Consider the following 13566-nt stretch of genomic DNA (forward strand, 5'->3'; position numbering starts at 1 on the left):
GTTTACTGGACGTGAATTAAATATTGAAATATATTTAATTTGAATATGAATTTAATATAATATTTAAAATGAATTAAATATTATGAATAATATATATGAATTAACATTTATTATATTACACTGGCTCTAATTTAAAATATATTTTCCAGAGATCAATTATAATTAAAAAAAAATTATCCAGCAATTTTTTGTTTTGCGGACCATTTGGCGCCCCACTGTGAGTAGCGCCCGGGGCATGATGCCCCCCCTTGCCCACCCCTCACTACGCCACTGCTCAGGGTTGTCATTGATTTAACGTTCTACTAAGCTAAAATGTTAAATCACTTTACATTTATTTTTTGGTGTAAGTGTATTTTATTTTGAAGGCATGTTTAAATACAAGTACAATTAATAAACCTAAATAATTTAAAATATAAACAATCAACGTCCCTCCCGGGGTGCGGTAAAATTATCAAATGTTGACAGTTCCGTGATGATAAAAAGGTTGGAGAACACTGTTATAGGTGACCCAAACATAAATTAATACATTTCATTCATTTTGAGCCATAACAGAAATTTTTATTTTTACACTTGATAGAATTATTTTGTCTTCTAAGCACATAAGAAATAGCTTGTATAAATGTGCAGGAGGAAATGAAACCCTTTGTGATGTGGGTAATGTTATTTTGCTGAAGTAATAAATGACTTAGGTTAGTTTTTTCTCTAATATTATCTGGATACACATAAGAAACATTGTAAATTATTTAAAACAGTTATAAAATTTTCAAACAATATTAAACTATTTTGAATTTTAAAAGTGATTTAAATTCAGAAATAATTTTTTTTTATAGAACACTAAAATTATGACAAGAATATGTGTTACAGAAATTATATTTACAAATCATAAAATATATGGTTTATATTTTTCCACAGAAACACATAGTTATCAAATAAACTAATTTTGATAGAATCTCTCTGAAAAGCATAAGATTTCAAACTGAAAGCCAAACCTGAACTTCTGCTTAAAATACCTTTAATTAAAGCGTGCAGGAAAAGGGGGGGAAACTAGCTTACTAAAGGGATTTAAATAAACTAGTTCTCTCTAAACATCTCTCTAAAAAATATGGTATTCCAAACTGAAAGTCAAACCTATAATTTTTATTAAAATTTTTTAATCGAAGCTTTTTTTGAAAGAAAAAAAACTAGCTTACAAGAAGGATTCAAATAAAATAGTTTTGATATAATCTCTTTGAAAAGTACGGCATTCTAAACCAAAACTCAAAGCTGAAATTTTGTATAAAATAATTTTAACTGAAACTAATTTAAAAAATATTTAAAATAGATACTTAATTTTAAATTTCAGGAAAGAGGAAAAAAAACTGTTAACTATAAAGTGATTCAAATAAACTTATTTTGATAAAATCTCTCTGAAAAGTGTGGTATTCCAAACTAAAAGTCAAACCTTAAATTCGCTTAAAATATTTTTAATAGAAATATCCAAGAAAGGAAACAAAAACTAATTTACCGCAAGTATTACAATAAATTTATTTTAGTAGTATCTCTTTGAAAAATTAGGTATTCTCAACTGAAACCCAAATTAAGAATTTTTCTTTATTTTTAATAGAAGCTTTCACTAAAGGAAGAAAAAAAAATTGTTTATCAGAGGGATTCATTACAACCAATTTTTCTTGAAACAATTGTTGCTCTGATTCATCTTGGATTTAGAAATTACCCATTTACACTTTTTAAGCATTAACTAAGTAGTTGTTTATGAATGAAATTAATTTGTTAATGAAGTTAATTTGCAGATCCTCAACAATGAAGTTCTTTACAACATAATTTTGTTCAAAAATTCCTGTTTCAAAGTAGCTAAGGCGAAGCAATTTGGAGCAACTATAAATATCAATTTATTTCTTGAATCATAAATCAATCCACATTAGGAACCATCTAAATTTCATACTCATACTTTGCTACAGATTACTTGACAAAACAATTTAAAGATATGAAATATAAAATATATTTTATATAAAAAAAAGATACTTAAAAATTGAAACTGTGATATAATTAACATCAGCAGAAAAATTGTAAGGGTGGTCCAAGCGAGCCATAATTACCCCCTTTAATCACAATAAATATGATTTATAGTATTACAATGCAATTTATAACATAAATACATATTTGCACTGGCATTGTGTTTCTAGGAATAGAAAGCTTTGCAACAGTCATATTTAAAAAAAAAACAAAAATAACCATAATTGTAAAAATTTTGATTCTTTTTTTAAAAAAATTTATTCATAGTATTGAAAATTCAAAAAATATGGATTTCATTTGAATCTCATTAATAGCATGACTCTCAAATTCAGTGTTCTCCATATTTCCTAAGGACCGCAAAATAGAGAGACATTCCCAGAAATCAAAACCATAGTAATAAATTATAAAATATGTCTAAACATTTTTAGATGATTATTCAAGCAGGAATATAAAATTCCTCACTTCTACCTAAAACTTTGTGCCTTAGAAGACTTAATTGTACAAATTCAAAAATTTAGGTACATAATAATAATCATAGAAAAATCGCTAAGTTAACTATTCTTATTAAAAAAAAAAAATTTAATAAAACTTTATGTCAAAAATTAAGTGAAGATCGAAACGGACATATGGGGATTCACATTTCTTGGTCCCTGCACCAAGGAAAGCAAAACTATGAATGTGACAAATAAGAGATTGAAAGTACAATTGACATAAAAAGAAAGTATCCATTAAAGTTGAAAAATATATCTAAATATTTATAAGATGACTTTTAACTCAAATGAAAAATTCATCAAAAAGAAAAATTCATCATGCAAAGTTTTTTGTTCAAAACCCCCATAAAGTTTAGCAACATTTCTGACTTTCATAGGACTTAATAGACTATAATATCCAACACAGATGACAATATGAAACTATGTAGCATAGCAACATCCTCACATGTTTAAAATATAGATTGTCATTTGTTTCTTACATCATAGTATATAAAACAAACAATAGAATTAGGAGATAAATCTCAGGCAATGCATGTAGAGTTGTACATATTTCTTTACAAAAATTGTTATAAGCCTACTTTGACAATAGAAAAAGAAATATAATTTTTGCATATTCTGTTTCGTAAAAGAAAGGTTGAAACCATTTATTTCTTATCTGAAAATTCTACTAAAAAAGCACATGTAGACAGAAGTAAAAAAATGTCAGCAAAATTACAGTAAACTTTTACAATGAAAATATTTGTCTGCCTTGAAAATAATTAATTTTCTGCTTTTCATGAGGGTTTAAAACCTTAGTTATGTCTCCACAATTAACAGTAATTGTATCTTTATTAAGAAACAAATTAATTAACCTTTCTAGTTTGAATAAAAAATTAACCAAAATTTTAATTGCGAGTTTACTGACCAAAAGAAATCTTTCTCTTAGTTATGTCTCCACAATTAACAGTAATTGTATTTTTACAAGGAATAAATTAATTAACCTTTCAAGTTTGAAATAAAAATTAACCAAAATTTTAATTGCAAGTTTATTGACCAAAAGAATTATTTAAATAAAAGACTTTAACATCTACACCAATAAATTATTTTGATACAAGATCTGTAGTTACATACCTTACACACTTAGACACTAAATGCATAACAAAAATTTACAGATACCAAAAAACCATGAAATAAATATAAGGAAATAACAACTAACTTTTCAAATTATTAATAAAAAGTTTAATTTTATATCTTTGTTAGACATTTCTTTAAAATTTATTTATATTATGAACATTAAGTATGCTATTAACCTAAGTAAAAATTTACATACACCTAACATCAAAATCATGAAAGATTACCAGCCCAATTAAAAAAAATAAAAATATATATAGTTACCGCAGCGATTGTAAGAAGATCAAATACTTTACAGCAATAACGCCAAGCATTGGCATTCCCATATTTAGTTTGACATTCATCTATTGAAAAAAATAATATTTATGAGAAATATTATTCCTTAAAAATACTAATTTACAGAAAAGAACTGAAAAATAATTTATAAATATGCATTCATTGATATATAATATCAATACTTTGAATAGAATAATTAGTAAAAAGAGGTGCACATATAGAAATTAAATAAAAAATAAAATAAAATAAATAATCTATAACATAATTAATACATCAAGATTAAATATTTTATGCAGTGAATTCAGTGCTTAATAGCTGATATGAGATGAAAGAATAAAATTACATTCAATACTATTTTGAATTATTTTTAAATATTAGTGTTACACCATGCTTGTCTATGAACTAGAAAGAAGAAAAAAAACACTATACATATAAACATACACACATATATATAAACAAAGATCAGTGAAAATAACAAATACCATAATGTACTACTAACAAGTACATAAGAACAACTTTATTGAAAATATTAAAAAAAAAAAAACATCTCTTTTTTTGGTGTCAGCAGCTGTACTACTATGAGCATGACAGTCAACTAAGGTGCCACCAAATGCAAAGAATAATAAGTAGTACTTAATTCCTATTGTTACTCTTAACAAAAACTCAATTGTTTGGATTAGCTATAATATAAAACGCCTTTTTGCACTTTCAATAATTTAATGGATTCAAATAATATACAAATTAATTTTTCTTCTTGGAAAACTAAGCTACTTTTTGTAAATCTTTAAAAAAAAAAAAGCAGTAGAGCCATTATTTTCTTTTGTATGGGATTGGAAAATCAATTTTTACAGTTCATTAGTTGTATAATAAAGGACTTATTTCCGAATATAAATATATTTTGTAGTCTCACTGATGAAAATTTCCAAAATATGCTAACGTTTTCTGCCTCTAGATCAGCCTAAAAAAAAAAACAATCTTACATTTTTCTGGAAAAAAAAGAAAATATTTGAGTAGTAGTATTCGGTTATTAGTGACTATTAAAAAGTATAAATAAAAAAAATTTGGCAATATATTTAAATGTCTGATTATATGATATGGGGTACTATAAAGACCTGTAGTATCTATAATTCATTAAATAAATCATCAATAATCATCAATTAAGTATGATTATTTTGTAAATGAGGCAAAATTTTAATAATAATTATATTAACAGAAAAAGTTAGGCAAATAAAAGTTTAATAAACTCATTTCTACAATAAATATCAATCTATAATTATGAAATCAGTCAGACAAAAAAATCAATCAAAATCACTAGACTTTATACCATAAAATCCATAAACTTGAGTAATCTGACGACTTTCATGGTTCCCACGCAGCAAAGTTATTTTATCAGGCCACCTACACAAAAAAACATTTAATATTTAAACAGTATTAATAAAATAAAATTTCAGATTATTATAAGTCAATTAGATATAAGCATTCAATAAAATGCAAATACTAAAAAAAAAAGGATATTTTAATGCTATCTTTGGTGTTGCAGTTTTAGAAACTATAACATAATTTGAAGCAGTGATACAAAACTAATTTTCTTACCGTAATTTTCACTTAAAATAATTGTTTTAAATTTTAAAACTTTCAACAACAATTTTGGTGTTGAAAGTTTGAAATTTACAAAGAAGTTGAGTCGACTATGCCTTCTTTTTTTTCTCTTCAAACATAGCTTTTAGCAAATCCCTCACCATAACATATACTCCTTGCCATAATTTTTGAAACATTCGCAAGATTTAAGACACAAGTTCTCACTTATTAGATCAGGCTTTGAAACTTATGATTTTCTCTGGATACACTGAATACTTTGATTTGGAAAAAAGTTGAGTCTCCCCTTTTTAAAGACATTAACTTTTAACAAATCCCTCATTTCAAGAAATTCTAGTGGTTATAGTTATAGTTTCTAAAAAGTTTACACAATTTGAGAAACCGATTCTCTTTTATTAGAGCAGATTTTGAATCCAATAACTTTCTTCATTTCTCAGAATTTTATTTATTATTAGAGAAGAAAGGTTTTGAAAGGTAGAGGATGATTTAACAGAAATATTTTTCTACACTATTTGGTGAAGCATATTCTTCCTCCAGAAACACACAATACACATTAATAATCAGTTTCTTGGAGCCCAGGGCCAGATTAGGCTTTGGCCTGGGGCCCCAAATGATTAGGGGCCCCCTTAAAAAAATTTTCTTGAAAATAAATTTAAAAAAGTTAAGAAAAACAATGCTTTTTTTTAAAAAATATCAATTTCAAATACATATTAAAAAAAATTTATTACTGTTTATTTTTATTTTAAATTTGCTTTCTTAAATGAAAAGATATATTAATACTCTTATATTTGAATAAATAAAAAATATACGAGAAAAAAAAATAGAATCTAAGGGCCCCAAAAATTTGAATGGCCTGGGGCCCCGCTTGCGCTTAATCCTTCCCTGTTGGGGCCTTTAGGCCGAGTCTTATTGTTCCACATTTATTGAACGTAGATTAAATTACCTAACTATTCATCTTACAAAGAGAAAAGCAAAACACTTTTACATCATTAGCCAATGAACACAACACATCACATTAAATTTATTGTTTAGATCAATTGCCTGCAAAAGAGAATAAACGAAAACAGAAGAAAAATTAAATTTATCATTTAAATCAATTATCAAGAAAAGAGAATAAGCAGCTGAAGAAGAAAACTCCCCAATACCAAGCAAATATTAACTATGTGCTAGAGCTGATAATAAATAACTGATAATCTATATTATATAAAACGCTAATACGTACGTATGTATGTATGTATCAATAAAACCGATGGTATTTCTTTTCTCGCGCTGGCAACAGTTTTTATTTTTAATTGATAGGATTCGGCGCGCAAGAGCACGTAGTGAGCAACCAGATAACAATAACCAGAGTGAGCATTATCAGGTTGTTCAATTCAGATTCATGCACTAAAAACATGACAATATTTAATTTAAACTCAATTAGGAATTAATTAATTAATTGAAGTGAGAATGCTTTAAAAGGCCGCTGTTGAATTGATATTTTTCTACTGGGATATTTTTCTACTTCTAAACGTCTAAAAAACGTTTAAGTGTTTGTATTGAATGCATTGAATTTTTTTATATTTCGCGTTTATTTATGCATTGAATTTTCACGCTTTAAAATACAGAATATTAGTGAAGCAATATTTGATAATTTATTTTGCTAATATGTTTCTTATTTAGCTAATGTTTTGATTTTTTCACCATGTACAATCTAAATAGCTAATATACTTTTTTAAAAGCCAATAAGAACATTGGTAGAATTCTTCTACATAAGTACAATACTATGTCTTTGATGATAATATATTATGTCTTTGTGCTAGAACATTGTGTTCATTGGCGAGCGAGCGCAGCGAGCCATGGTTCACGGCGTGAACCACATAGGATTGCGTAGCAATTCTCGGGGGTTGGCGAGCATTAGCGAGCAGGTGGCGGAGCCTCCTAGTAATAAATAAATAACTGCTTTGAGCACCTTGTATAATATTTCTATAAATTGCCATTGGGATAACATTAAAAAAGCTTCAAATTTTGTTCAGTTTTATTTGAATTTTCTTAATAAAAATGACACAAAATAGATTTAACATTAACATCATTATTAAACATAGCACAATTCACATCAATATTATCTGTAACTTTCTAAAAGCAAGTTAAAAATTCACAAATTTTAATTAAATTAACTAATTTTTAAAAAAAGTTTAAACCCAACAAATTGTACATCAAAAAATATATACTGTTGGCTCTTTAAGCCTTCAGTTACACTTTTTGAGTTTATGCTAGAGAAAAAAATTACCAATTATTCGCAACAGAAAAACATACATAAAAATACTGATTTTATGCGCAAGAAATTAAACATTCTGTAACCCAAACAATATTCTGGACTGAGAGTCAAAAGGGTTGAAAGGTTTTATTTAAACCAAATAGGATAAGAAGATAAGTGCTTTAAAGAGAAAATGATTTATATTTAAACATCAACAAATAAAGCTTGTTATTATGTGTCAATTTACTGAAAATAAATGAAAAATAAAGAAAATGATTAATTTATTGTTTCTTAAATATTGATACTTATTTCTTAAAAAAAATTTTTTTAATCTTACAGTAAACTGGAGAAGAAGAAGAAAGAAATATTTTAATTCACACAGTTTAACAAATAAATAGAATGCACAATTTCTTTCGAATGTTATTATAAAACAAGTTTCTCAAAATAAAAAAAATCACAGAATTATGATTATTATGGATAGTTTCTTAACTCAAAAAATGCAAAGGAAAATTGTGATTATACTAACACCTACATGTTAAAAATAAAATAAACAAACTAAAGTGAAATGAGTGAACAGTTTATATACATTTGAAACCTAATACTGAATTTTTTTTAAAGAAATTCACAGAAATTATAATAATTTTTTCAAAATAATAAAACTTAAAATACAACAGTTTGAGGAACACCAAAGGACTGATTCATAAACAAAATTTTATCAAGAAAAAGAAACTAAAAAACTTCAAGAAAATACAAAATAAAATAAAAATAGGAACAAAGAACTAGAAGGGAGGAGGGGTGTCATGTACTTATTAATAACTTGCAAAAATGATTTAAAAATACTTTTTGAACTAAATTACCAGATTACACAACATGAAATTGAAGTGTAAATAAAGGATAAATGGATATGATTTTAAGGGATGTTCATACGGAAACTAACAACCACATTTGATTTGTCTGTTGCCTTGGATTAGCTCGAGACTGGATTTGCATAAGATAATTGCATTATACTGGATAATTCTAAGTTTATAATTAATAAGAGGTCACATTTTAAATACAACATTTTAATTCAATGATTTTTATAGAAATTATTAACATTTATTGAATAATATCAATTATTTAATTGAATATTGGAGCAGGTTTTTGGTTAGTTACAAAATTTTTAGTTATGGATTTGCACATAGCAAATATATGAATCTATGTAATTAAGATTTTTATGTCTATATATTAGTTTATTAATTTTAAAACCAAACTAAATCAATGATTTTTTATGGAATTTTAATGCATTTGTTGTTTTTAATCAAATTTTGGAAAAGATTATCTGTTTGTCTTTTTAAAAATCACTATTGTTTTGGATAAATGAATATCTATAATAACAATATATTTAAATTGTTTTGGATCAATAAATATCACTACAAATTTTTTTTCTATTTATTTGATTACAAACAAAATTTAAATAAATACTTTCAGAAACATTAGAATTTCCTGTAATAATTTATTTATATTTAACTTAAAATCATTCCTTGTATTGTCAATGTCAACAATGCAGATATTTTCCTTTTTTTTTTTTAATATTTATATCCAAAAAATTAATCTTGTCATTATTACGACACAATATTTATTCATCAGGGTAAATAATGTTTAACAAATTCTTGTGGTATAACATCGATTTGAATAAAACAAAAAAAATCCACTATAAAGATAGTAGTTAAAAAGATGTATATTAATTAGAATTTCCCAGTAATCAAATGATAAAGAATTTTTCTATAAGTAATTACTATTAGTAATTACTCAAATAAATTAGAATCTGGAATAATATTAAAGAGAGCTCGGAAATAAAAAATTGCAATATATTTAATTTTGTTTCGTTTAATAAATTAATTATGAATAATAATCTAAAAAGAAAATGTTCTTTAATAATATTTTTAATAATAATATTTAAATTGTTAGAGAAAATAGTGTCAGGTTAAGTTAAAAAAGTATTAGATATGGAAATTGTGCATTATTAAATTTTTAACATCCCACAGAAAGCAAAATTTTTTAATAATAATAAAAACTTCAAAGATTTAAATTCATTGACATTTAAACTTTTTTTTAAAAAAAATCTTGATAGCATGTTAAAAACAAATGCAGTTCAAGAATTAATTGAAAATTAAAAATGTAAGAAATTTATGTACAGTACAGAAATTTATGTACATTAATAAAATAAATTTATCTACAGAGAAAATCTGTTATAATTTAGAGCAATTAAAAAAGAAGACAAATCTTTACATATATTATTTAAAATCAAATAAATTATGCAGATTCTTGCTCTTTTAATTCTGGGAAAACAACTGATATTTTTTTTGCATTGACGCAGACCTGCATAACATGGGGGGCCCTGCCAGCACTTAGTTTGTGGCCTACAAAATCTTCATATAAATTTTTTAATTTATTTTATTCTTGTTATAACTTTGTTCTTCAGAATGATATTTGCACATGCATTTTTTTTTTAGTAAACTAACACCATTTATTGTTATTTATTTCTTTTTACTTTTTCGCCCGTGACAAATTTAATTGGCATAAAATGGCCATAACTAATCATGCTTTAGGACTTCTTTTAAAAAATTTAAATTCTATGCTAATTAGTTAACAATAAAATATTATAAATAAATTTTTTTCAATTTAGTATACATTTAAATTTTATACTTAAAACAGAAAATTTACAAAAAATAATTTTGTGTATCTTAATTTTATTTCCATATACAGGTTATTTAATTGTCTGTTAAATAATTGAATGAGAACAGTTTGGGCGATTCCACTGTGAAAGAGAGATTAGAAATAATAATCTTACAGAGATTTTTGATGAATATTGACAAAATTATTTTTATGTATTTACACTTGATACTAAGATATTTCAGATATAGATACATACTAACAAAATATTATTTGACAAATATATTAATTAATTTCATGTATTACATACTACAATGGGAAAAAAGTTTTAAATTGCAGCATAATTTATAAATTACCAATGTAATGAATGACTAAATTAAAATTGTTACTTACTTGGCTTTAAGTGTCAACAATCTAGTTAAGGTTTCAAGGCTGTAATAGCCTCTATCCACAAAGTCACCCTAAAAAAATTTTAAATAATGTATTTTTTTACAGTTAGTAACAATATGCAAGGATTCAAATCGAATGTTGCAAAAAGAAAAACCATCACTATTACCACGTAAGCACTTTAGCGTACAGATAACTGCTAATATATTTTTTCTAAGTTTAATTATTGTATGATATCAAGCAGTGAACTTTTTTAAGCTAACGAATGAACTAAAGGACGAAATTGAAGAATTAAACACAAAATTGAAGAATAAAACACAAATATTTCCCAAGATATGTAAGATTAAGCTTTTTGGAGTTTCCACAACTAAACTTGGATAAAAAGCACATTATTCGAATATTGTATTTGAAAACTAGACAAGATAGCTTGTGACATTTTGATATAAAACATAAATTCCATAAAGTATAAATGCTCTTCCATCAATAAAAGTTTTCTTATGTCTAATTAGATTTCTATACTTTTCTTTTTTTACTAATATTATACTAATACTTTTTGATTTCCTATTTTCTATTTAAAGCTATTTTATTACTCTGTAGATAGTACTAAAGTTGACATTAAAATACAACATTTAAATATTGTAGCCGAATTTTCTCTGGTTTTAAGCTACAAATCTCGTTAGCTCTTTATTTCTGTCAGATGCATAGAGCTAGTGAGTTTAATAGTAGCTAGTTGTTTAAATGTAATAAATACAGATGCAAACATTTTATAACAACAGAAGTGCTTTGGGTTGATAAAAAAATAATAAAAAAGTATTTAAACTTTTTTTTTAAATTTTAGTACTTAGGTCTAAATTTTTATATAAAGTAATCTTTTTTACCGAAAAATAACCAGAATAACTTGTTTTTCACCATATTTTAAGCAATATTTGAGCTGGAAAAAAAATGTTTGTTGAAATGATTTATTTATTTATTTATTTTTTTCTTGTTGGCAAGAACTCTGTCACAGAGCACTTAGAATACAACAGTTTAAATACATATTTAATTTTATCATGAATGAATCAACCCCTAACTATATGAATGACTGTAAGTAGAATTGGAAAGGAAAAAATTAATGTATAATTACAAACATACTTGGCTAGCTTATGCAATAATTAATTTTAAGCCAAAATTGAAAAAGAGAAAAAGACAACAAACAGTATCATATTACCATCAAGGGAAGCAGTGTCAAATGCTTAATGCATGAATAGTTTCTAAAACAAGGGTCAGTTTTTAAGAACTGTTTTATAATGAAGAAAGAGAAACTTAATATACGAAAGTAAATCATATCATAAAATAAAATCTGAACATTTATTCACTTTTTGACCTAGTCTCCATTAACAATGAATCATTTATTAAGTCCTAGTACCAGCTCTTAGATCCTATTATCAAAGAGCTCTGCGGTTTGAATGTTAAACCAGTTAGTAACAGTTTCTTTCAACATGGCATTATTTTCCAAGCACTTTCCACCAATAAATGTTCTAAGTTTTGGAAACAGATAAATGTCTGATGGTGCGAAGTCAGGGCTGTTTGGTAGATGACCCACTACTTCTCATTAATGACAATAGGCTATCTAGATCGTTCTTCATCACGAACACTTGTTCTTCCTTCATTATAAAAGACTACACCACTTACGTATATTTCCATCATTTATTACAGCTTCACCATAAACTTTAACAAGCTGATAGTGAATTTCGACAGAATGACCTTTTTTTTTTGCATTTAAAAACTGAATAACTAAACACATTTCACAATCGGCAGGATTACTGATTGACATTGGGAAAACCGAAGCAGTAGTTATAATAAATACCATACAGCAAACCCAGCAGAGAGGTGAAACGAAATGGTGGCATAGTGAGAGACTTGACAAGACTTGCATAAACACGGTGCAAAATTGTTTCTTACTTTAAAAATTACCCTTGTAGTTAGTAAGATTAACATATAGCTAAACAAGTGGCAAACAACAAAAAAATGAAATCAGAAATTTTAAAAAAATGCATTAAAAAGTTTATAAAAGGAAAGAATAAGCAACTAAAATAAATTCACTTTTTTGAATCTTATAAAGAATATATAAAGTGTTGCAATTGACCCAGAAAATAATAAAACACTCTTAAGCATCAGCAACCAGCAAAATAAAATATTAATAACATTTTATTACTTACAAGAAAAATGTAATTTGTATTAGGTACTTGTCCCCCAGTTCTGAACAGCTCTTCAAGATCGTAAAACTAAAATATAAGGAATTTATGAATATTATAATAACAAATATATCTTTGAAGCAGGCACCGAAGATAAAATATTTAAAGTTGCGCTCTATTTATATAATTTATTATTTATTTCCTATTGAAAGAAATAAAGAAAGCAAAAAATTTTAAGGTAAAATAATAATAAAAAATTTTATTAAAATAAGTTTTAAAAAAAACTGAAAACAAAATAAAATTTAAATAAGATTGAATGATAATATCAGAAAAATGAAACATTAATGTTTGAAACATAATATTCTCTTCTTAAAATATGTTTGAAATTAACAAAATGAAAACGAAAAATAGCTTTTTGCAACGAATTGTCGAGTAAAAAATGTTTTAAAATTAAAGGTTCAAATTTCCATGTTGGGCTGTGTTTTGCTTTCATTTACTGATGGTATAATTGCTCATCAATGAAATATTTTTTTTTCCTTATAAATTGACTTTACTAAAAATTTCATCATTTTTAGATAATTAATTTTTAATAAGAGATTTTGTTAGTTCTAACTTTCTCTGCTTTCCCCATTTA

At 25.4% G+C, this 13566-nt stretch overlaps 1 protein-coding gene across 2 annotated transcripts in view; it reads right to left on the bottom strand.

Moving 5' to 3' along the window:
• The window catches only part of LOC107449256 (Protein phosphatase V), a 28778-nt gene that overhangs the window by 13912 nt on the left and 1300 nt on the right, over positions 1-13566 (bottom strand). For both annotated transcript variants that reach the window (XM_071184402.1, XM_071184401.1), the window contains 4 exons: positions 12957-13022; positions 10765-10832; positions 5212-5285; positions 3876-3955 (listed from right to left, as the gene is read on the bottom strand). In XM_071184402.1, coding sequence (XP_071040503.1) covers positions 3876-3955; positions 5212-5285; positions 10765-10832; positions 12957-13022 — 288 coding nt within the window. The remainder of the gene's footprint in view (positions 1-3875; positions 3956-5211; positions 5286-10764; positions 10833-12956; positions 13023-13566) is intronic.

This window comes from Parasteatoda tepidariorum, chromosome 8, assembly GCF_043381705.1.
Source record: "Parasteatoda tepidariorum isolate YZ-2023 chromosome 8, CAS_Ptep_4.0, whole genome shotgun sequence".
Lineage (NCBI taxonomy): Eukaryota > Metazoa > Arthropoda > Arachnida > Araneae > Theridiidae > Parasteatoda > Parasteatoda tepidariorum.